The sequence below is a fragment of the Zosterops lateralis genome, assembly GCF_965231275.1.
Source record: "Zosterops lateralis genome assembly, chromosome: 5".
Lineage (NCBI taxonomy): Eukaryota > Metazoa > Chordata > Aves > Passeriformes > Zosteropidae > Zosterops > Zosterops lateralis.
Genome location: NC_139766.1, coordinates 22,680,006 through 22,703,987, shown reverse-complemented (window position 1 = coordinate 22,703,987; position 23,982 = coordinate 22,680,006). Strand labels below are relative to the sequence as shown.

General features: G+C 37.7%; 1 protein-coding gene across 2 annotated transcripts; it reads left to right on the top strand.

Moving 5' to 3' along the window:
• Positions 1-811: 811 nt before the first annotated feature.
• On the top strand, positions 812-23,725 carry RELL1 (RELT like 1). Of its 2 annotated transcripts, none has more exons than XM_083860845.1 (7): positions 812-919; positions 10,958-11,197; positions 12,879-12,950; positions 14,215-14,272; positions 16,862-17,101; positions 17,763-17,949; positions 21,225-23,725. In XM_083860845.1, the coding sequence occupies exons 1-6, from the start codon at positions 835-837 to the stop codon at positions 17,941-17,943; spliced, it is 876 nt and encodes a 291-aa protein (XP_083716971.1). In that variant the 5' UTR covers positions 812-834; the 3' UTR covers positions 17,944-17,949; positions 21,225-23,725. The 2 variants fall into 2 exon arrangements, with proteins under 2 accessions (XP_083716971.1, XP_083716972.1); XM_083860846.1 differs by lacking the exon at positions 812-919 and adding an exon at positions 6,476-6,546.
• The last annotated feature ends 257 nt before the right edge of the window (positions 23,726-23,982 follow it).

Below are 23,982 nucleotides of genomic sequence, written 5' to 3'. Positions count from 1 at the left end.
ATGCCCCCACGTGATAAGGGACAGCGAATACAGGGCCACATTTATTTTCTGAACGCTCGCGTGTCGGGGCGATAATGCTGCAGTGGTGGCAACAACCTCCACAAGGCTCTGTGGCCCCTCGGAGCAGGTACGCTGCCCTGCCCTGACAGGATCTTCCATGCAGCTCTGGTAACAGGCTCTAAACTGGTGCAGAGCAATTGTTCCTGACGTTCCTCCTCAGGCCCTGAGCCGGGCTATGCCCTGTCAGCGGAGCTGCCGGCACGGTGAGCACGGCCCCGGGGCAGCAGCGGCAGAGAAGCCTTTCCTGGCACAGCTGAAACCCATAGGGAGACACACCCAACCCCGCCTGGGTGAGAGGCTTCCCCGTGGGCAACTCCGTGAGGGTGACACTGCACCGCAGGCACTCGGGTGCCATTGCGGCATCGACCATTGCCAAGCAAGCGGGCCAAGGCGTCGCCTCGGGCCCTTTGGGACACGATGCCCCGCGCCCGTCCTGCCTCGTCGCTGCAGCCCAGCGTTGCGGTTGCCGGGCTCGGGACACCACGTCTGAGAGTTGTAATACTGAATTAATGTGTGGGTGCCTTCAGGTAAGCCCCACAGGAGTGTACAAGAAACGCCTTCTCCGGCGTTAAAGCCCGGCACGGCCACCCCGGCGCGGCGCTCCCCCACGGCAGCCCCGGCAGGGCGGGCACTGCGGGCCGGCCCCGCCCCGCCCCGGCCGGCGGCCCCGCGCAGGCGCCGTGCGGGCAGGGCGCGCCCCGCCGCTGGGCCGGGCCGGGGCGGGCGGCGGCGGTCCCGCTGCCAACGCGGAGCGGCGCGGGCGCGGCGTCGGGAATGGCTCCGGCCGCGACCGGCGGGATCCCGCCGACTGCGCCATCGCTGGGCCCGACGGCTGACTGGGCCAATAGCTCCGCTCTCGGTGGGTCGCTGCGGCCTCGGTCCTTCGGCCGCGGTGGGACGTTTCCGTCCGCGACCCCCTCGTTCCCCGCCGGCGGCCGAGGGCTGTGACCGCTCCGCGGGCTGTGACCCCGCCGGGCAGCACGGCCCCACTCGCCGCTCGGGTGTCTGGGCTGACTCCGCTGCCGCTGCTGCTGCCGCTGCCGGGGGCCAGCGCGGTTTCCTCGGGGTGCCCGGCTTTGGAGTCTCTGCGGGACGAGGGAGGGAGCGGCAGGGCAGGGGGGCCGGGGAGAGGCCGGGGCTCCGCAGCGGTGCATCTGTCCCGCTCCTGTCAGCGGCTGCATCTGTCCCGCTCCTGTCAGCGGGCGCTGTCGGGCCCCGCTCGGGCGGGCGGGCTGCGGGTGCCCTCAGCCGTCACACGGTGCTCGCTGTCGCGACATCCCGGCTGCTGATGTAGTAGCTTATGGCCAGGAGTGGCGAGGAAGAAAACAAAAACTGTAATGAGCTGTACGAGCTCGAGTCTGGCAACTCCTCCGTAGCTGATTGACTTTAACTGGAATCGGATGGCTCTTAAGATAGAAGTGCATTAAGGATTTGTTTATATTTTACTCTCACTTGTGAGGTTAAGCTTTGCTTTTAGCGTTTAGGTTTTGGAAGTTAAAAGTTGACTGTAACCCTTGAGAACTCCGAAGAGCCCTTGCACACATACAGTCACCAGAGGAAGTCAGTTTAAAATGACATTTTCTTTGTTTATGTCTAACCACGACTGTTAAGGTACTAATAATCTCAAAATGAAACAAAATTTGTTGCCTGTGTAGTCTGAAGTGCTTTTTTTTGGTGCATTGTCTGTGATGCTCAAACACGTGTATTAAAAATTGACGTTCATTTCCACTTTCAGCTCGATCAGCTGTATTAGCTTTGGGAGGTATGACATAAGTAAGAGTGTACCAGCTTGTTCGAGAGTAAACTTTCAACGTAATGGAAACAGTAAAGATGGCCATACTTACTAGCAAAGAATAAATCCTCAGGTGGTTCTTGTCTTTCTGGCATTCCTTTTGTATATTACTTGATGCAGACAAGCTTGGTCAGACGAGTTTGAGATATCTACTATCTGCTGTTTATCTTCTGAAAGCAAGAGGAATGGAAGGCTTGTCATCCAGTGCTTCAGGAGAGTGGAAAGAAATAAGTACCACTAGGCACCTTGAATTTCAGAATTATATTGGCTGGTAGCTGCTATCTGAGGACCTGAGGCTTTCTATGCAAAGGTAGCAGGGGAGAGAAATTGTGCATTTTTCTTCTCTTCTTGATCATGGCCATATATATATATATTTAACAGATAAACGCCAATTTTCTCTTTGGCTGTTACTTCAGCGTATTACTGCATGTTTATACATGCTCTGATTACTATGCAGTTTACCTACTAGTGGTATCTTGAAGAGGCTGTAAAAATGTTTCAGAAAATAAAAGGATGTGTATGTGTAGGTTTATACAGACTTTTTATGAATGTTTATACTCGGGATTGCTTTATTGAGCTTGAAATCAGGTGGAGAACTCTTGGTATGCTGTGTGCATTTGTAGGGTTTATTAACTATAGCAGCAATTTAGTAATATATCTAGGTGAATAGGATTGTACCTATGCACGCTAAAAGTTGGCAAGTCTAGCAAGACTTGGAAAAGCTATGAAAGAATTTTCTTCTCAGGGTTTTGCAAATGCTTTCTGTCGATATATTTGCTGTATCTCAAGATTACAGTATATTTCTTCACACAAGAGATTCATTGGTTTGGGTTAAATTGATTTTTAACTCCTGTAAACTAGCGAGGATTGTTGTTAGCATGCATAAATTCATTGATATAATGTGCTTGATGGCACTGATTTAGTGCTGCTCACTAGATGCTGATTGTACTTGTAAATTTAACCAATTATATGCAATAGTACTAAATAGCTGATGTATCCAGGAAGGATTTTATTTCATTGCTTTTTAACGTCCATACTGGTGAGATGTGCTTTATTAAATGTACTGTAGCTGTTTACAGGATGTGTTTTATTTGAAAACTGAAATTTGAGGAACAATTTTCCAACAGAAATGCAAATGTAAAGCATTTGTTCTGTGTATTTTTGCCATAGCAGCTATATGCTGCTCAAGTAGTGACCAAAGCAGTTACACCATAAGCACTGCAATTTAGTACTGGTTAACAGTGAAACCGTAAGCTTTTTGTGTCTGTATATGTTAATGCAGCATTATCAACCACATATTGTGTCGCACAAAGAACAGACTAAAATCTGACTTCCCTTTATATTTATTTTTTTCCCTTTCTCAACAGAACAAAACTGCTCTATATATTGTTAATTTTTTTTCTCATTGAATTCTAAATAATGTCAGCTGCCTTTGTGGTGTGATGGCTGATGACTGATTAGGTTTGGTCTTCCCTGTTGCTTCTCTCTGGCTGTGAGGGAATTGCAGTGCTTATTGCAATCATTTCAGCACTCAAAATTATTGGGTCTTATGTGAATTATACAGTAATACTTTCAGCTATATTTTTTTGCTGTGAGTAGGACCTACCTTACATAGCAGGTACCTCCTTTCTGAATCCCCACCCTACCCTCAGGCTGTCAGAGAAGCCAGTCTAAAACTTTCTGCAGACAATTTACTGCAGAAATGTGTTGGTAGGGTGTGTAATTCAGAAAAACCTGGCATTAGTAAAGAACTTGTCAGGGTGGAGACTTACCTCTTAGAGTAGAAAGCTTTCTTTCCAGACCTCCTGCAAAATTTGCCTCCAGTCAAAATTTTTGTACTGACTTCGGTGAGCCAGAGATTTTGCCTCTAATGTAAGGACTCCAGCCTGAGTTACTCTGAAAAACTTTGTGTTTTATGGTTGTGAACACAATGTTGGGTACCCTGGTTGCTGTTTGGTGTTAAGTTCAAGAGGGTCATGCCTGAGACTTGCTGCCTGGGTCCTACTCTTGGTATTCACAAAGTACGTGCACTTACAAGAAGCTTTAAGGAAACGTGGCTGATCCTTCTGCTCACTTTTTGAAATACTGGTTTTGTCAAATCTGATGAAGGTTTTGTGGTCTGTTCTTAACAGAAATTCTTAATCAGCCCTGCTTAACCTCTAAGGCAGTTGGCAGTGTGCTTTTAGTTGTATGTTCCTTAATCATGTGGCTTCCTTTTTGTCATCTCACTTCCTGCTTATTTCACTTCTGGTTGTAGGTTCTAATTACTATAAGGAAGCTAGAAGTTAAGCGGAATTCACAAATGTGTTGAATGTTCTTCTTCGATGATAGGTGATTTTCCTTTGTTATTCACTCTAAGCATATTCCCTGAAGTACAATTTCCTTGAACAATAGACAAAGCAAGTGGTAGGAAGTAGGTTTTCTTCACTTAAGAGTTTTTTCCCCTATAGAAAATAAACTTTTTTAATCTCTTCTTTAGTGACTTCTGGTTTGTCTGCTCTCTTCTGTAGCTACCACCTGACTAGTAAGGCAGAGAAGCCCTAACATTTCCTAATTATTTTTCTTTTGTGTGTGTTTTGGGCAGTGGTATATTTTGTCTTGTGATTGAAATTGCTAGTAATTTCATCTGATTATTTTTGCAAAAGCAATTTGACTGTAGTGTCCACAATAGATAAGTACTATTTAAATCAGATAACTCATAAAAAGTGTATTTATTTGAAGTTGCATCCAACTGTTCTTGTTAAATTTACTATTGGTAAAGTAATTAAAGATGTGTATTAAATGAATACATCATTACCATCAGAGTAAATGATTTACCTAAATGATTTCCCTGCAAAGGACCTGAATTAGGAATCTAAAAAAAGTTAAATTCAGCTTGATAATAGAAACTGCTCCTGCAGCTCTAATAAAATGCTTTATCTCTGAGTAAGTTGAAGGTACTGAATGAAAGTATACAACTGATTTAGGACTTACTTACTTTTAAGGAAATATCCACCACTTCTAAAATGCTAGGAGATACAACTGGCATTGAATTAACTCCACTAAAACCAAAGTTTTTAAAAGTAAAGTTAGTTTCTTAAATTCTTGAGGTTGATGTATTTAGTGTTTAGGAATTTTAGTATTTAGGAAATTGAGCTAATAAACAAGGAGTTTTTATTTTTATGCCTGAATTTAAAAGCATGTATTTTAGCATGAAAGAAGTTTTATGCTAAATGATACTTTAAGTGAATGCTGTGAATGAAAGAACACATCCTGACTGAGCAATCTGATCTAGTGAAGGTGTCCTAGCCAATGGTGTTGGGGTTAAAGTCCTTTAAGTCCTTTCCAATCCAAACCATTCTATGATCCATCCGCCTTTGATACCTGTCTTTGATACCTGGAAATAGGAAGTGTCTTCAGTGTTTAATATAGTTCAAAACACACTTCCTCCAGAGCCTGGAGAGGATGAAGCACTAAGTATCATCATCAGGTGTCTTTTTGTTGCAGGGGGAGCTGGGGTCACAGGCTGCTTGACCATTTCTCCTTGTGGCATTGCCACAAAAAGCTTAATCTTTTTTTAGCAGCAGTGTGTAGGTCTGTGTGGTGGATTGAACCACAAGTGATCCAGGTACGAAAGAAAGGAAAAGACAAAACACCATAAAAGCCCCCAAAAGAACCAAAACCCAGCCGTGCAGATGATACTGTCTCTAAATATCTTGAATCTTAAGTGATGGCCCCTTTTTCTGCAGATGGAGACTGGCACATTAATGGTGAGAAGGGAGAGAAATGCCTAAGCTGATGTTGCTAATGAGGCATGTTTTCCAGCTATGCTGAGACATTTGAGCAGAATGTGCCATACCATAGTATTTTATTTGTCTTGTACTTAAATAGGTTGTATGTGATCATATTTGATTTGTTTAAATATTAAGGCCAACAATAGTTTGTTTCTGTATACAGTGAGATTGATATCTATGTTTCGTTTTCATGCCTAAAAACAGGGAATATGATCTTGTAACTCCTTAAACTTCATGGATGAGATAGTGAATATATATGTACTTATTTCTAACAGGTAGATTGCGCAAATAATCACATTTGTAACATGTAAATAAACCTTTTTAAGAGGCATGCCATAAAAGGTAAATGGAATGGGCATAATGGGCAAAATCCAGAGTAACTAAGTAGGATTCTTTACCAGTAGAGCAGAGAGAAGATTCCATTGTTGTTTATGGGCCACGTTCTGTAAATTAAACAATACAAGAATAAGTGGAATGTGCTTAAAGTAATCAGATAGGTGTAGATGATACTTAGTTTTATTTTAGGAGATTTAGAAAAACAATGCATTATTTTAATGCCGAGTTGTATGTTGCTAATATAAGAACTAAACTGTTTTGATTTTGGTCATTAAAAGGATTAGTTTTTCAGGAATCTGAGTTGTACTTTAATCAAGATAGGATGAAGATTAAATATTTCTAGAAATTTCTCATATGCTTTATGAAAAGTTTGTCTCTGCCATGTAAAAATTGCAATTTAATGAAGCATGAAATATTTTTCCATTTATCTGCTAACTTTTTTGCTCTTATATTGTTTCCTGAAGGTGCTGTAAATTATCTTGAGCAGTTGCTGAGGTGGAAGAACACTACCTTTATATCTGAATAACTGTGATTAGAGCCAAAAGACTTGTCTGAGGTTGACAGTATTTATATTTTACTTCTTAGGTAAGAATTAAGTCAAGGCAGGCAATATTCAACTTTAGTACTTGGCATATATTTTTAAGCAAATGAGGACATGGGATCTGAATTAGTAGCATGAGTGCAGTTTATTATTTACAGCTTAAGCATCACTAATTGTGCTGAATATCACTCGTAAATAATTTCATTTAGGTGACATCTTCAAGTAATTTTAATATGCAGACTGGTATACAATGACTGGTGTATAAAAATGGCAGGACAGCAGAGCACTGAAATAAATCAGTTCTTTTATGAATTGACTCAAGTCAAGGAAGGATTGCTATGGCCTGATTAAAACTGTTAAGAAGCAGCATCATACATCACAAGAATGAGGTAAAGTGTCGACAGTCTGGTATAAGGATAATGTTCCTCTGGGGAAAGGAAATAAGGAATGTACAGTAGGGATGTTGTAGCTGTGACTTGGGACGTAAAATGTATTGCCCATTTAGGTACTCAGCGCTTGGTCTTGCATTATGTCGTAATTGCCCAGGGTTTTGAGGGCAGACTGTGTAGGGTGTTTGATAATGAAAGCTGAGAGCTTGTAAGGTTGCACTGCTTGTAATGTTATACAGCACCAAGTATTTGATTCAGCTAGGGTAATTTCTTCTAGGATATTTTTGCATTGCTTTTGGTGAATTTCCGTGCCTGAACAAAAAATGGCATCAAGCAGTTTTTGTACTTTGTGTAAATGACATGTTTTTATAGAAATGTTGCTGATAAAATGTTTTACTAGTAATGCTTGTTTCTTGTTGAATTTTAATGGGAGAGTTGAATTTTTAGGTATCTACTTACAACTAAAGAAAAATCCCCTAGGCCTATGTAAATAAGCTAGTATGTTGAAGTGTACATATTAATTTAGTGAATTTTTTAAATGAAAAAAATACTTCTATCTATGTTTTCCTTCCTAGTTCAAAACCTCTGTATACCTTAATCTGATTAATAAACTAATAAATGCTACAAAGTATTCAGTTGATAAATCATGATGTTTTCAACATTCTTCTGTCAGTTAAAAAAGTGACAGTATAGGCACAATTCTCCTTTCAACTTGCACAGGCTGTATCTGTGTCAGCATTTGTCTAGATTATCGTCACTTGTTGACTGCAGATGAGATTTTAGCTAATGAGATTTTTTCATTGGTGTTTCATGTGGCAGTCTACAAGCAGAAGTACCAAATCATAAAACTGATTATGTAGGAAGAAAAAGAAACAGAAAACAAAGAATTCAAACCTGGGTTCCTGACATATGCAGACTTTTACAGGTGTTGCATATTAGGTAGGCTGGAAATCTCAACCTGAGTGGTTCCTGAGGGTTTGCTCTTTAGGGGAGTGGTGATGGTGTTAAATTGGTATCTATGTTTTCAGCTGTTATGTCAAGCTGACAGGGTTTCAAGTTGATGATATGAAAATAATTATGTGGGACATTATACTTTTTTTTTTTTAAATAGAATCATAGAATGCTGAGGGTTGGAGGAGGCCTTAAAGATCGTTCACTCCCAACCCTCCTTGCACCACCACTAGACCAGGCTGCTCAAGGTGTTATCCAACCTGGCCTTAAACACTGCTCTCACAGTTAAATTTTTTTTTGCCCATAATTAATGCTACTGCCCTTATTTTTTGAACATACTCTGACACTGTGGCTTCATGTTACTAAAATGACTGTAGGAAACTTTGCTCTAGATATACTTGGCTGTTCTTGCTGGTTGTTATTTCCCCACTTCAGCATACTCAGTCAGTGGATTGTTTAACAGAGGAGTTTGCCAAACCTCAGACTATACTGTAAAATGCCTGCTTAAAAACAAAAGACTTTTTGTGGCATTTTTTCTTAAAACACAGTTATCTCAGTAATCCAGGTTATGGAGAAACAGATACTTGTTTGGGCAATGCATGCCACTCTTTCCATGGAGAGAGGCAGAAAACCCAAAAAGTTGAGTTGGATAAATTTTGTGCCTCTTCCACAAAATAGCTTGACTGGCAGGTGGCTGTTGGTAGTAGGGAGGTGTTTCCTGTTCTTTCTTAAAATGGGTACAGTGCAACAAAATCTAAAGTAAAGCCTGTTGTTGACTTATATTTGAACATGAAAGGTGCTTATTTATTAATACCCATAAGATCTTGTGATGTATACTGTTTCAGTTGGATTTCTTAGATTCTGAGATGTTGTAGTCATCCAAGTAATACCTCTTTGGTGAGATGGCTTTTCTTCTGCCTCAAAAGTAAATGAAACTACTTCTTTTGGTCAGCTGGCATACTTTGTGGCTGTTGCTACCTGATGAGTTAGAAAAAAAAATTATATTTTGGTATATTAAAGCATGAATTATAAAATCTTAGAATGCAAATAAGCTGCATGTAAGATAAGCCTTCTCAGTTACATGATTGTACCCCCTACCCTTTCCTGTCTTTGGTTCCTTGCAGTATAAAACTATTGCAACCTTAAAGTGTTAAATTGTAGATATTTTTCAATTGTCCTGCTCAGGCATACATTAGAGTTTCTGAAGGTAACATGTTGGTAAATTCTGCATACAGTCATCTGTAGGATTGCTGGCCTCTTAAAAGTGAGTAGCTTTCTCTTTTGGTTTTGGGAACAAACGAGACCATCTGGTTTTGTCCAAAGCAAATATCCTGAGTGTCTGCTTTAACATTTAGATTTGAGATCTGTTCATTAATTTGTTTTCACTTCTTTCCATTTTTCTGCATTTCTGCTATTTTCTAGAAAATTATTTTAGTGAAATGCTTAATATATTTTTTCCCTTTTTACTAATTGGGATTTATCAGTTGTTATTTCAAATAATTTCCATTGTTTTCACTTTGAGCAAGTCTTGTATATTGTGTACTACTCAGCTGACAATTCAAGACTGTTCTGAAAAATTCAGAAATATTTTAAAATGTTTACTGTTTCTAGAGGAATAAAAAAAACTAGGGTAAATACCAAACTTCTCTTTGCTGTCTGTCACCTTACTAGTGTTTCTCAAATGCAACTTAGTTATGCAGCCAGTGCAGGAGATGTTTGTGGAATAATGCGCTTTCTGCAAATTAGTGGAGGCTTCCCCATTTTTTTTTTTTTTTAATTTTTGAAAGGAAAGCATTGTTCTAGACACTTGTGTTGTGAAAGTGTCCCTGTCATGTAAATGGTTTTCTGCTGACTCTTCTATTCTTCATCAAGTTTGATAAATGGAACAACTGTGAATTTCCTTGTCCATGTCAATACAAGCAGATGAGAAATATCTTGAAATACATGGATAAAAACCTAACAATTTCTGGTTGTTGTTATTTTCTACTCAAAAAAATTGTTTTCAGCTGGAGTGGAGGGGAAGAATAGAAGGTAGAAATGCATGTTGGGGATAGAAATGTTTAAGTCTTTGTTATATGGGGGTGGGGAATGTATATAAGCTCTAAGCGTTTGCCAAGGTTTTGGTTATGCAACATGTAATTTTGGATTTATCTGAGTTGTTGAACTTTCTATACTTTTATATTTGATATGCAAGAAAGTACTGAGTTTTAGTTTCTTTGTGTATATTGGACATAAAAGTGTATTAGTATTGGAAGAGATTGTCCAGAAATGTGGAGTGTTCCATCATCCAGATTGAGTTTGCCTGCAAAACCTGATCTAATTAGTGCTGCTTTTAGCAGCATTTGGACTGATGAATTTCAAGTGTCCATTCTAATGTAAATATTCTGTACTTTTGATAGGTCAGAATCCCAATTTGTAACATGGAATTTACATCTGTGAACTTAAATAAAACAAAAGGGCCTAATTGTGGATATAGTGTGTCACAATGCTTCAACTTTAATTCTTTGCAAGAAACAGAATTCTTTCATGTCCTGTTTCAAGTTTAAATATAAAATGATTTCCAAATCTCAGACAACAAAGAATAAGCCCACCTTATTTTGATGAATAAGGGGTAGATGCTCTTTCTTTTGAGAATTCCCACAGTCAAAAGAAAAATAAAAATTCAGGCTATTTCTTTCACACCTGATAGTTTTTCTATGCAAGGATCCAAGGAAGGGTCCACATTTTATTGGTAATTTTGTGTGAACTTAGGACTGGAGGAATGGTATAGCATTTTCCTCACAGATGCGAACAAGGAGCAATGGTGGTGTTACTTGGCTGTGAAATATGTGAGCCCTCTATTTGAGATTACAAGCCTGTCAGGCTGCAATATGGTTGGTTCCTCACTGTTATAGTGAAGAAATATCACACAGGCTTTTTGGATGTTAGGTGTTTGTGACTGTTTGGTGAAGAGGGAATATCTGCTGTTTCTGGTGTAAGCTCTCAGCCAGTAGAGTATGTGTTGTCCTCGTCATTGCAGAAGGTATTGTGGGGATTTGGTCATGCTTGTAATTTTCTGAATTCTTGCAAGTGATTTACAGTGTATAGTGATATGTGTGTTTATTGATTTACATAGATCAAGAGGTTCCACGGGTTTTGTCAAGCCATGGCTTACAGACAACTACTTTGACAACTAAAATGGATGGCAATGATGGCAAGGCTGAACACCTAGAGTATATTGCCTTTGCTTTGGTTCCTGTTTTCTTCATCATGGGTCTCTTGGGGATTCTTATCTGCCATATCCTTAAGAAAAAAGGATATCGTTGTACAACAGAAGCTGAAGAAGTAGAAGACGAAAAAATTGATGAAAAAATAGGTAATCAAGTCTAATAAGCAAATTCCTATTTCTGTACATTGGAACTACTATGAAATAATTTATTGTGAGACTTCTGTCATTTCTGTGTCTATATTTGACATCAAAGCAGTATTAAGAATAATATTTTTGTTATTATATGTCACTTGGGGTTTGATCTTTGCCAGTCAAATCTAGGAGTGCTCTGCTTTCCCATGCAAGTCTGCTAACATCAAGTAAGAGCTTACAGAGAGATCAAAGTATCAGTATATTTGCTTGCAGCTCCACAGATGGAGTCACCAGGTCATTCTTCTGCCTTCTACATGCTGTTAACAAGAAAGTATTAGTGTATGTAGTGCAAGCTGAGAAGTGGCAAAAAGCTGCCATTTAAAGCCTAAAATCTTAGTTTCTATGTTTTGGAATCTTAATTTATTCCTGTTGTGTTGTCATTCTCATCTCCCCTCTCTTTATAAAACCAAGCCTCTGGACTGAATATCTTCATTCTGTTTTATTTAATGCTGCCTATATTTTTCCTTTGTTTTTATCCTAATGTTTGTTCATTTGTGCCCTTGTTTTTATTGTTCCTTATTCCCATCTATTCTTACCTGGGGGAAAAAGTGGGTTGTTACCATGTGGGAAGGGTTATGATAACATTGTAAAATGTAAGTAAAAACAAAAGTCAAGTCACTTGTAAATACTCCTCTTCCTTTCTCCCAATTAATTTCTTTCAGTAGGTTCCTAATGAGTGCAAATTACAGTGTCTCTGTGGTAGGGGTAGACCCATGTGGTGCAGTAATGATGTGTCAGTGTGTTCTTGAGCATTAACTGCCTGGGGCAGCTGTGCAGAGTGGAGCTATCTGATCTGTTAGCTCCCCTGAGTGGAACAGGGCAGTGGTGATGACATGGGGACATTACCTGTATCTCAGTGGCAGGAACTAGCTGCCTCTATGTTACATTGCAAAGTTGCAGGTATTAAGATGAGGCCTGGGTACAGAGGTGGGGAAGCCCTTAATTTACTACTTAAGAGAAGATTTTAGTCTAGCCTATCAAACTTGCCTCAACCCCATTTTTTTTTTTTAATAAAGCAATATAACAATTATTAGGAGAGGGCACAGTTTTGCATCTTCCTTGTTTTAGTACCCCAACTGATCTTCTTCAGTCTTTGCAGGTTATTCTGGAGAAGCTTTTAATATTGTTAATGGGTGCATTCTATTCCAAAAGTTTTCAGGGTTTTTTTTTAATTAATCAATTATTATGTCCTTGTAGATGTGGTGAAAATCTTAAATTGAATCCCCCTCATACTAAAAGTCAATAGTATCTGTTTTAGAATAGTGATTTGAGACAATTTAATGTTTTGGTTTGGTTTGTGGTTTTTTCCCTTCCTGTTAGGATTCCTCCCTTCTCTCTTGTTTGTCTCCTCCTTACTAACTAAGGAAGGAATTTTGAAGTATGTTTGTGAAAATACTGAGTTTAATTAATTCTTACCTGAATTTGTTTGGGCTGATGTTCATAGTTTCTACTGAATAAGGATGATAAAATCTTACCTAAGTTTTCCCTCCATAGTGACAACAGATCTTGCCTCTTTTTTAAAGTGTAGTTCCTTTTGGTGTGTTTTTTGTTTTGGTTGCGACTTTTTTATCATTATTTGTTTTTAAAATAGTTCATAAGGCCAAGATACTGACAGCGTATTTATTTCTTTGCACAGAAATGAATGAAACTATACATGAGAATAGTGACACTGTGGGACAAATTGTTAACTACATCATGAAAAATGAAGGTATAGTATTGTGACATGGAAGTTAGCAGCCCTTGTGATGGTGTTCTATAACAAGTATGTTTTTTTGGATAGTCTGATGTATGGTATATTCATGTGCATTCATTTAATAACCAATTTGTTCATTCTTAGCTCGTTGAAATCATCTTTACAAGGCAGTAACTTCAAGGACAATAGGGAAGTTTCTTCCTTATTTGAAAATTGTTTTGTATGGTAAATTCAGTTCCAGATATTTTAACTGTTTAGGTGTTTGGGTTTTTTGCTTCAGCCTTTTGCTTTGTTTGTGGAGTAAAAGCTCAGTGTTGCTTTCTTAGTGGCAGTGCTTAAAGCCTGTGGAAACTTTTATGTTTTGACTAGACTAAATTTCTTATCCTGAAGTGATTCTTGCAGCTCTTGCCTGATGAGAGGCTCGTGCATAACTGAGACAATTGGGTATATAGCACTGATGTTGAATTCTGTACATGTTACTTGCATGTGTGTGCAAAGCAAAGTATAAAGAGGAAGATGTGACTGAGAAAACAAAATCATAGTTAAGCATCCCATGGAATGCTTGGTTAGTTCAGAATGTATTTGCCCAATAGAAGAAATGTGTAGGAGACTGGATATTTTAATAGGACAAGAGCCTTCAGCCTTTTAATGTTATATTTCTATAAATCAGAGTTCTAATCATTAAACTGGCTTTAAGTTACCTCTGAATGAAGACTAGTCCTCTGGAATAATGATGTTTTTGGGTTTGCATGTGGGGATTTTTCAGTTTTGCTGTTTGGGGATTTTTTTCTGTTGTTCGGGGTTTTTTTTAGACTGACTGTCCTTTGAGTTTGTTATTTTTCCTTGAGATTTGGATCAGGTAATCCATGTGTTTTGATAAACAAAAAAGTGAGCAATTGATAATTCTTGGCTGATTATAATTTTGCATTTTGTAGGGCTCACTAAAAACTGATGTTTTTAATCTGAAGTTGGGTTAAATGTGAGGTGGTTCAGAGATCTTTGTTGGAGAGTTTTGTGTAGGTGGTTGTGTTTCATGGCTCACACTGGGGTGGAGCTTTGAGTGCAATATGAACTGCAATTTTAGTAGTTCATGTTAAGACTACTCATAGAATTATATTAACATTTTTTCTGTAGTTTTCTCTTGTGCTTTTTTGTAGATACATAATGCAGTCACTTTTCTTTTAAATGAAATTTCTTTTGGGAACTTTAATTTTGGTTTTGTTTTTTTCTAAAGTTAGGACCGTTCACTTTTGAAGAGTTCTGTTTATTCTCATTGCAGCAAATGCTGATGTGTTAAAGGCAATGGTAGCAGATAGCAGTGTCTTTGAACCTGAAAGGTAATTACTCCTCATTTTAATGCATGTTTCCTGAGGCAACTAAAAGCATGTGCTTTCAAAGGACTTTGTTTCCTGAACACTTCTAAGACTACCTTGCTTGCTTGAGTTACCAGCTAAGAGGATAATACTTTGATTTTCTGTTGTGTCTGGGTCCTTAAATTTTAACATATACCTTGTGTTAGTGACTGGCTCTTCTGGTTATTTGTTCTAGGTGCATGATACAGTTTTACTACATTTTGGGCTAAAGATTTACAAATGCTGCAAATACTGGTTTACTTAGGGATGAAGTTATGTACTAGGTGGCTTAGTCCAAAGCTACTCGGGCTTCAGAGAACAGAACAGCACTCATTTCATTTGTATAGGTGCTAACTCACAAGAGTCATTATCTTCTGTGTCTCCTTTTGGTTTACTTTTTTCTTTATAATTGTGGCAATAGACATTGGTTGACCTACCTCTTAGGATTTTTCACTGCACACCTGTTTAGGTAATTATGTAGAGAAAGCAGCTTTGCCTTAGATGCATTGTATGTATAAAAAAAACTCACTGATGTGTAAAAGTGCTTGTGTCTGTACGTGAGTATTTTTAGCTATATCTAGACTGCTCTCAGTACTCTTCATTGTAACCCTCTGTTCCTATTCAAGGCAGAGGAGATGAAAGTTCAAGTATTATTGGGTTACCTATAAAAGAAGTAGGAGTTTATAGTTTCAGCAAAACAAAGAATTGACTATGCAACTGTTAAAACACTTGTTCTAACAGTGAGAGGCTTGGTTATTGAAAAAAACCTCTGAATTTCCAAAGGGATTTCTTCTCAAGTATAGGTATTTTTAAACTTCTATGGTTCTCTAGAAATATTTGAATTTTTTGCATACTCATGTGTAATGTTATCTTGGGCATTTCAGACTGTAGTTTCAGTGGTGAATTAAAATATGAAGAGTAAAAGGAGGAGAGAAAATGATTAGTCTTACAGAATCTGATAGATACTCCTGAAGCTTTTGTAATCAAGTAGAAATCCTCTGCATTTCTTTGCAAGTTCAGTGTACTACAAAACTTCCTAATTATAGAAATAGTTCTGGCTCAGTAAAATCTATACTTCTCTCACTTGAAGCCATTAGTTCTGTCTTTGCTTCAGGTATTGAACAACTTTATTTTTCTTAATAGCATTTTGTTATTTATTTGAAGACCATTAAATATTTATTGTCAATATTTTTATTTTGAAAATAAACATCCAAGTAACTCCCAGTCTTCTCTGGCATGTTTTACTTCTTTAATTTGTTCTTTCTCTTCTCCTTTGTAGTCTCTTCAGTTTGTTTGTATTTTCTTGAAATAGCCTGTGTGGTAGATCAGATGTGGCATGATTAATGCTGAGTAATGTAAATTTAGGTTCACAGGTTATACTTCTGTTATTTCCACTGTTTTGTCCTTTTAAAGCAAAAATGTTGTTAATGATTCATGTTCAGTTCATGATCCTGTTTTTCTGAAGAATGGTTATCTGTCTTGTTGCTTTTTAATCCGGGTTTGTGTAAGGGCTTTCTGCTTTACACAAACACGGAGAATTTGTCTTGTTCTTACTGCAATACAGCCAGTATTTTTAGTAAGATTTGTGTATGTGTGAGAGTCTTTCATATGAATGTTCTCTTCTCGTCATTCTAATTTCTTATCTTGACCTCTCCAGTTGCTATGGGTGACCCAAAGTCTATTGGTTCTTTAGCTATTCTTCTGTTCTGTTACCCAGTGAGCTATTTAAAGCACTTAATATCACCAGGACCATAAAACCCACATTTAGTATGTCTTTACAGTTTCACAACAACTACAGATAATGTTACTTTCTGTATGTGTTTTTAATATTTTTTTACAATGTGTGCTGCGTTACTCTACAGTTATGTCATCTTTCATGAGCTCTGGCCTGCTGTGTTACAAGACAGGGTTAAAATTGACGCTAAAGTCCAAAAAAAGGATATTTAGTTTCTATCTATGCTATCTGTTTTTCTGTTTTAGAGAAAAATCAGGTTGATTCGATTAGATAATCTCCAATGCCTTTTGGAGGTTGTACTGCTGTTTTTTCTTTCTAAGTAATTCAATTTTTTTTTCCCCTGAAACTAAATGATGTTGTTCTCTCTTGTCATTGTGGTAAACATTTTAGATTTGCCTCCTTTCAATATTGTGGGACTGTGCTCTTCTTCTGGGAGTTCCTTGAGATTCTGTAACAATTCTGAAATACTTTCCATAGCTTTCCAAGGTAGTTCTTTTGTGAGTGTAATCGGCTTCTTAAATGTCTTCATCAGTATAAGTTCATGTAGCCTGTTCTCTTTTACTTTAGCCTCATATTTTTTCCCCTCTTAATTTCCTTGTCTTTTGTGTTTGTTACCTTAACTACATGACTGCAGCTGAATTAATTTGTGAAAATGATTCTAACTGCAAAAATATACTATTGGAGAGAACCATAAGCTGGACATCCTCACAAATAAATGTTTCCTGTAGAAACTGGTTATTCACTAGACATAACTGGAGGTTGAATTTCATACTTTTTCCTTTTTAAGAAATAGTATTTTATAGTAAGCATTAAACTTTCTTTCTTTCTTTTTCCTACAGCCCATTATCTCCTACCTCTCCTGAGAGTCCAGTGAGTCCAGGGACTCCTTTGTCACCAGGTGTTGTTCCATTCAGACACAGCTGCAAAGCCCATCACTTCCATACTGTTGGAGGAGTGGTAGAAAAGGATGTTTGTACTCGCTGTAGTCACAAACGATGGCACCTTATAAAGCCAGCTCAAAAATCTAAAGAGAACAGAAGAAGTCGTATTGGAGAAGTTACAGTCCTTTCTGTGGGAAGGTAAGCCTTAGGTAGTTTTGTTGTATTCTTCTCTTAGACTGCTACAGTGGCCAGTGTTGGATCAGGTACCCACTGCTTCTGCTCGGTTTATAAGGTCAGTGATTTATTTTTTTTTTTTTAATAACACTGTTACTATTACACTGAACTTATTTCTGGAAGAAGCAAATGTGATTTTCTTAAGAACTATGTAAAAAGATGGAGATTTACTGTCGGTGTAAATCTAAGGTTCTTGCTTGTTTGATACAGGCTAAAAAGAAACAAGAATTGCACACTAATAAATTTCACTGTTTCTGAATTTGGTATTTCTCAAGTAAGTCTGAGGCTATAGAAACAACTTCATTCTCTTTGTTATCTTTAATTCCTATCTTATATTGTAGTTGTCTTTGAAAATTACTGTTCTAAGAAGTGGTATGTGATCTGTGGATTCTGATTCAAAACACAATTCTCCAAGAAAGTGTGATACAGCAGTAGTGGGTACTAGAAATACCTGTAGGTGATAGGAAGGAAGATGCTCTGAAGTGAAGCAGGGTCCATGTGGGTGTCTGCTCTGAAATCTTGTTCTTGGGACCTGGAAGTTTGTTTCTGCCCATGCTGTTGCTCCGGAGAATGATCTAACTCATCTGTGAGGAAATCCAAGTGAACTTTCTTTTGCTCCCCTCAGGTTTCGAGTGACAAAGGTGGATCACAAATCAAACTCCAAAGAGCGGAAAAGCCTGATGTCCGTTACTGGCGTGGAGGGTGTCAATGGGGAGATGCCGGCCACGCCTGCAAAACAAGACGTGAGTGAAGCACCTGCCACACCCGTGAAACAGGAAATGCAAGAGAGGAGAAGCTCAGAGTAAATGCAGGTATCAAACACTGGAACATTTGGAATTCATTCTGAAAGTGTTATGTTGTGAAATATGTGAAAGCAATCAGTAAAGTTGAAAATGCATCAGTTCCGTGTGAAAACTCATCTTTCAATTTCAGATTTCTCTACGCAAGTCTGCAAAGATTACATGTGATCACTGAGTTAATGGTAAATTAGGAAAGGCTTTTTTATCCACCAAATTCTTATCTAATTGTTTATTCAGACTTTGTAATCAGAGTAGGTGTTGAAATAACTTTTGTGGGTGTGGCATCACTAGTCCAACAGATAAAATATCTGCATATTAATTTTTTGGCAGTAAATAATGGCTCAGATTTAGTGGCAATGTGCTTATTGTCCAAAACAAGCAAGTGCTTCTGACACTTGTATGACTGGAATAACTTCAGTTATTCAATAACTACAGCTGCTTCCTTATGCTTGCTGCTTTGTACTGCATGCCTGTATAAGATGATTGCTTACTAGATACTTCTCTGATAGATCTGTGGAGCTTTGACTAATAGCAATGGAGTCACTTGAACCTGCTGATCTCACAGGGATCTAACTAAGCCAGGCGGTTGGGGTTTTCTTGTGAGTTATTGAACTGAAGTGAATTGCTTGAATTACTCTGTTAAGCGTGTGAAAAACATGCCTGGCATGATTTTTGAAATGCAATCCTCTTTTTTTAAATTTTTTTTTTAATTTTTTTTTTTTTTAACAGTTTAGAATGTTGGGGGAAGAAATACCCTGGAGGTTAATATGGTTTGCCTCTATTTGATGACATGCTGATGGATAACGTGAAGGGGAAAGGTGATTTTACACAAATGTGGTTCAAAATTCAGACTTGACTCTTGAGGAAGAAAGGTTCTGGGGTGACATAGTAAAGGTACTGGACTTGAAGGTGAACAAATGTCGCAGTGCCAAACTCTCCGTATGCTGAGAGAGAGGATAAAATTACGTTATGTCAGACTATTGGTAATCTCAAATGGAAGAGGGAAGTGCACAGGAGGAAATTGAGTCTGTTTAGAAAAGCAACAAGACTCAAATGCCCTTGAGTATCTTTAGGTTAGAGAGCTGGTATGCAGTCAGATGCTTCCTCCCAACCCCTACTGGCAGCACAGGTTTGACTGTTGAACTAAGCAGAGTGTATTTGTCCAGCCTCTATGCCTCATCACTAAATTATACCCAAGTTTTTTGAACCATTGCTGTAGAGGAAGAGAGACTTGGAGATGTTGTACGCTTCCAAATAATAAAAATGTTATGGAGGGTAATGAAGTAAATTGAATTTATTTTTTTTTTTCCTTCTCAGTAAATAAGAAGACAGTGATAGACTAAATTGCAAGGAGGTGGAGCTCAGGTTTCACAAACTAAGGAATTGGAATAAGCTTCTTTATTGCTGGACATTTATAAGACCAGACTGGACAAATGCTTGTCTATGCCAGTGTTCCGCTTTTTGATCTGTAGCACATTTTGGCAAATCACAGGTGCCTAATGGCTTCAGATTTCACTGTTCCACTGAAATCTGTGAAGGATCTACAGATGTCAGTCAAAGGCAAACAGTACTCTGATTTTCTGATTCAGAATAATGTCCTCGTGCTCAAGGTTTTTTTATGTTTGTGTGCTTTCTATTTCTTCCCTTTTAAAAAAGTCAGTATTAGCTAAATGCAATAGGAGATAACATCTTCCTTCATTAGATTGGCATTTCCATGCCCAGCTAATTGTTTTGTTAGCTCTGTGATTATTTTTATTTCTTTTCTGTATCTCTAATGGGAGATACAGAAATCTCATCTGATTGTTCATAATAGGATTTTTTTTCTGTTTAAAGGCAAGCTAGTTATCTTCTCTTTAAGCATGAGAAATAGAAAGAATAGAGCATACATGAAAACAAATTACAGTGCAATTTACTTTAAAAAACCCCATCACTTTGATATCACTCAAAATATTTTGTAGTACAGTTTTCGCTCTGATTTGTTCTTTCTGCTCCTAAATAGGAAAGCTGTTCCCTGTAATTACCTAAAAGTTCTATAAATTTAAACCATTACTACTTTAATTTAAAAATAACCTGTTCTCTAGAGAGATATGATAGTAAAACTGTAAAACATTTGTCCATCTATGGCAGATGTTTATTCTAGAACTTCCCTTAGGATTAAAGTTTTGCCCTTTCTGAAAACGAATGTTCTAATAGCAGAGAAATGGCTCAGCAGAATATTTTAATGGTCTTTCTAGTCCAACAGAGCTGTTTTGTAAATCATCTGGGAAGCTAGCCAGGTCTGTTTGATTTGCACTGCAAAAACTAAACAGCTCTTGCTTGAAAAAGGGTATGATACTGTTCCCTAGCATGGTTCTAGATCAGGTTTTGTGTACTGCCATGAGGAGCTGTTCACATGTAAACAGGTTAGATCTTTACTTCAGCTACTTATTTCAGACTTCTAATAAATTACTGTAGCCAAATTTACTAAAACTGATACATTTCTGATTAAAGCTTAGAGTTCGGGGGAATTTGACTCAGATTTTCAGATGCAGAGGAAGAAGGCAGACATAAATTAACGGCTTCCAGAAAAGATTTTTCTGTCATTCAGAGGCAGTAGATTTGTGCCTTGAGGCTGACTTTAACCACTGTTACTGGGAGTTCCTGTATGAGGTGGAATACCTGAGTTGCACAGTACCTGAATGAAGTAGCATTGCTGATTTCCTGTATTCACTGCTACTCTCAAGTCCAGGGTTTTTTTCCCCTAAACTGATTGTTCTGAAGTTTTCTCTACAGTGTTTCAGCTTGTCTAGTGTCTTGCTGGCTGCATCATTGGAAGCTGTAGCATGTCGTCTCTGTGTCTTCAGGGTCCATGTTCTCAGCAGACTCCATTTCATCAAATATGCTTGATGGCTCATAAAAAAGAGTAGTAGATACACAGCTGATAATTGAAGTCATAACTTTGAGTTGAGCTCTTGCACATCCATTTTTTAAGCTACTGGGTAAACAGAAACTGGTACTGGTACACTGAAGCTCTGTAACATTTTCCATTTGTAGTGCTTCACCCTGTGGTGTGATTTGTCAGTTTGTCTGTGTGTTTGTCCTTGCATTTCAGGAGTACTAGCTGAATTTTTAGTTCCTTTTTATGATTTCACATGCTAAACTTGGAATGCACAGCAAGTACTTCATGTAATTGTGGCTTTTCTTTTTTCCATTTCAGAGCACCTGATAATTTTTTTATTTGGTGTGTCCATCCTAAAACTAATTTTGCTATTTAGGTTTGTTTTTAGAATTGTTTTCTTCTCTTACAGGTGGAACTTTTAGAAGAGGATTGTCTGCAAGCACTTTGGAGAAAACTGAAAATTCCCAAGAGATGTATACTATTTAAGGAAATGTATTTATGGCAGAGTAGCATTTTATAGGTTCTGTGATGTCATTCCTGCAAGGTTAAACACTTAATGGTTTTTGACCAGTAAAATAGTAAGATTTAGACACTTAAATACTGTTGAGCTGTGTGGACATCATAACGAATGGCTTCATCTTGGAAAGAAAACATACGTACAAGTTTTTGGACAGGAAAGGTAAAAGCTTTATCAAGTCTTAAACTCTTTTTGTACTTAGACAAGCATTTATGAGCTCAATATTAAGAGTAATACAGTTACCTCGTGGATAAACTGCATTCATGCCAGTGGTCCATCTGGATACTTCTTCTCCTGTTCTGCCCACTCCAGAATTGACAAGTGTTTGCTGAAGATAAAAGCCAGCCTTTGAAAGATGAAAATATTCTTTTAATCTAACTGCTTGTAGCCAATTAAAACATACAAGGAAATAACCAGCCAAATCTCTATGTGTGCCTTTACTACATAAGCTCTTAAACTCCATGCAGGATACCTCACAGTAGGGACTGGTTCAGTTTTATGCAGAGGTTAAATTCAGTTGTTGTTCCCAGACCCATACCTCTCCCTTACTGCTTAACATAGGCTGAAGAGCATCTTTTCCTATGCAGTTGGATGAGCTCTTGGTGAGGTTACTTTCCTCAAGGCCTTGTGTCCTCCTGTTTTCTTGTGACTGCTCACTCATACTTGAAGAGTGCCTAATAGTTTTGCTTTTCTTTTTTTTTTTTTTTTTTTCTTTTTTTTTTTTTTCCTTACCCACAGGCTCCTTATTAAGCTAAGGCAACATATTTCAACCCTTAGATAAGGATATGGAATATTGGGCATTAAAAAAATTATGGAGTATATACTAAAGTGCTTCAGAGTGGCTTTATTGGACTAAGGGTAGTTGTATTCATTGGCACCAAAATCTTAAGCCACTGTTACTCCTTTCATATTTTAAGTGTGACTTAATGCTAAAATCGCCATGTATTGTGTTGTTAATTCTCTGTATCTACTTATGATCTCAGCTTTGTCCTGTTACTTGTTTTGGGGAGGGAAATCTCTGTAACACTTCAGCAAACTTTCCTGTATAATAGAAAATCACATTTGTTCTGAGTGCCTAAGAACATAAACTCTAATGTAAGGCATTTTAGTAGAGATTGCACTATATTTTGAGAACTATAACTTAATCTGCTTTATGAATTCAGTGAAAATCAGTGTATGTTTTTGAAATGGATTTATTTTAAATTGATACCTTCAATCTTTTTAATACAAGTGCTTTAAGTTGTGTTTCTCCTTCATATCTGAGAATTGTGTTTCTTCATTGATTTATGTATGTAGTGTTAACAATCAGTGTGTACAAAATTACTTTTCCTGCTCATGTATTAGTTACTCCCATGTCTTGTCAGGAAACATCAGGTTTTTTTGCTCTTGCTACCAGTATGTGCTGCTGATGGTCTTCTTTCTATGTGTAGCCACAAGATACTGACTGCTCTTGTCAGTACATACTTTTCAGCAATGCTGTATTTGCCAAAAACCCCCTCACCACTACTCACCCAAACTTTGAAAATAATAATTGTTTTATTGTTCTTTTTAAAATGGATATTTTTAAAGATAATTGTCTGTCTTTGAGTACCCAAAATAACTGTGCTAACTTCAGTGTTTAGCACTGCTCCCTGCTCCCATACATTTAAAATCAACTTCTGAAATCTCTTCAATATTTAAGTACAGCATAAACACCAACCTCATCTTAAAGGCATACATTAAGCTTCACATGATTATTTGTGTGAAGAATATTTCTAGAAGATTTAATTAGTATTGGTTGTGGTAATAAGCTCTCAGTTTCCAAGAGATTGATAGCTATGAGCATAAAATGTTATTGGAAAAAGGGAGCATTGGAGAAAACAGCAGTTCTCAAATAATTTTCAGAAAGAAGATACGCAGTTACAGATTCTCCCCAAGCCTTTTTCTAAAAAAAAGGGCAATTTATCTTGATATTGTATTTTGATATGTGATGGGTTAGTACTGCAAATAAATGGCAAAAGGATGGAAGAAAGTTTAAACAGTAATATGTATTTTTTTACATATTTTAGAAGTAGTTTCTGTTTTGATTCCATTGATAATATGTAGAATAAAAGGGATGGAAAGATGTTGGATATGTAAAACATTGTTTACCTGTATAAAGTAATTATGTAAGGTATTATGAGATTTGATATGTGCAAGAATTGAACTTACGCATTGCTACCTAAGTAAGAGAGGATTTAGAAACTCTGCGTGTTTTATTGCCCTTAACACTACACTGCTATTTTGTAGGGGTATGGATATTGCCATATTAGTCTGCTTTTCTTAAATTTGTTTATCAAATGTATTTTTAACAAAATAGTTTATATACAACTTTTTTACTACCAAGCAGTAAATAAAAAAATACTGATTCTTAAGCTTGCCTCTGACTTTCTTAAGCTTTCACCTATTGAGTGAAATTTATTTTTGCACCATCTAAATGTAAAATGCAAACTCTTTGCCTCTTTTAAGTTTTTGTTCATGGAGGTAGTAAGAAGGTTAGGTTATAATATGATGTACATCAGAGCAGTTTTATTTTCCTCAGAAAGGACAATTGCAAATACTACTTCAGTTTCATATTTAAATGGGAAAGCCAGAAATCTGTGCTTTAACCCAAGCTGGTATTTTAGATTAA

Excerpts from the sequence above, each read along its gene's own strand:
- RELL1 (XM_083860845.1), top strand. The coding sequence starts at position 835 with ATGGCTCCGGCCGCGACCGGCGGGATCCCGCCGACTGCGCCATCGCTG. Across the intron at positions 920-10,957 it reads GGCCAATAGCTCCGCTCTCG|ATCAAGAGGTTCCACGGGTT; the intron begins GTGGGTCGCTGC and ends TGATTTACATAG. Across the intron at positions 14,273-16,861 it reads AGTGTCTTTGAACCTGAAAG|CCCATTATCTCCTACCTCTC; the intron begins GTAATTACTCCT and ends TTTTTCCTACAG.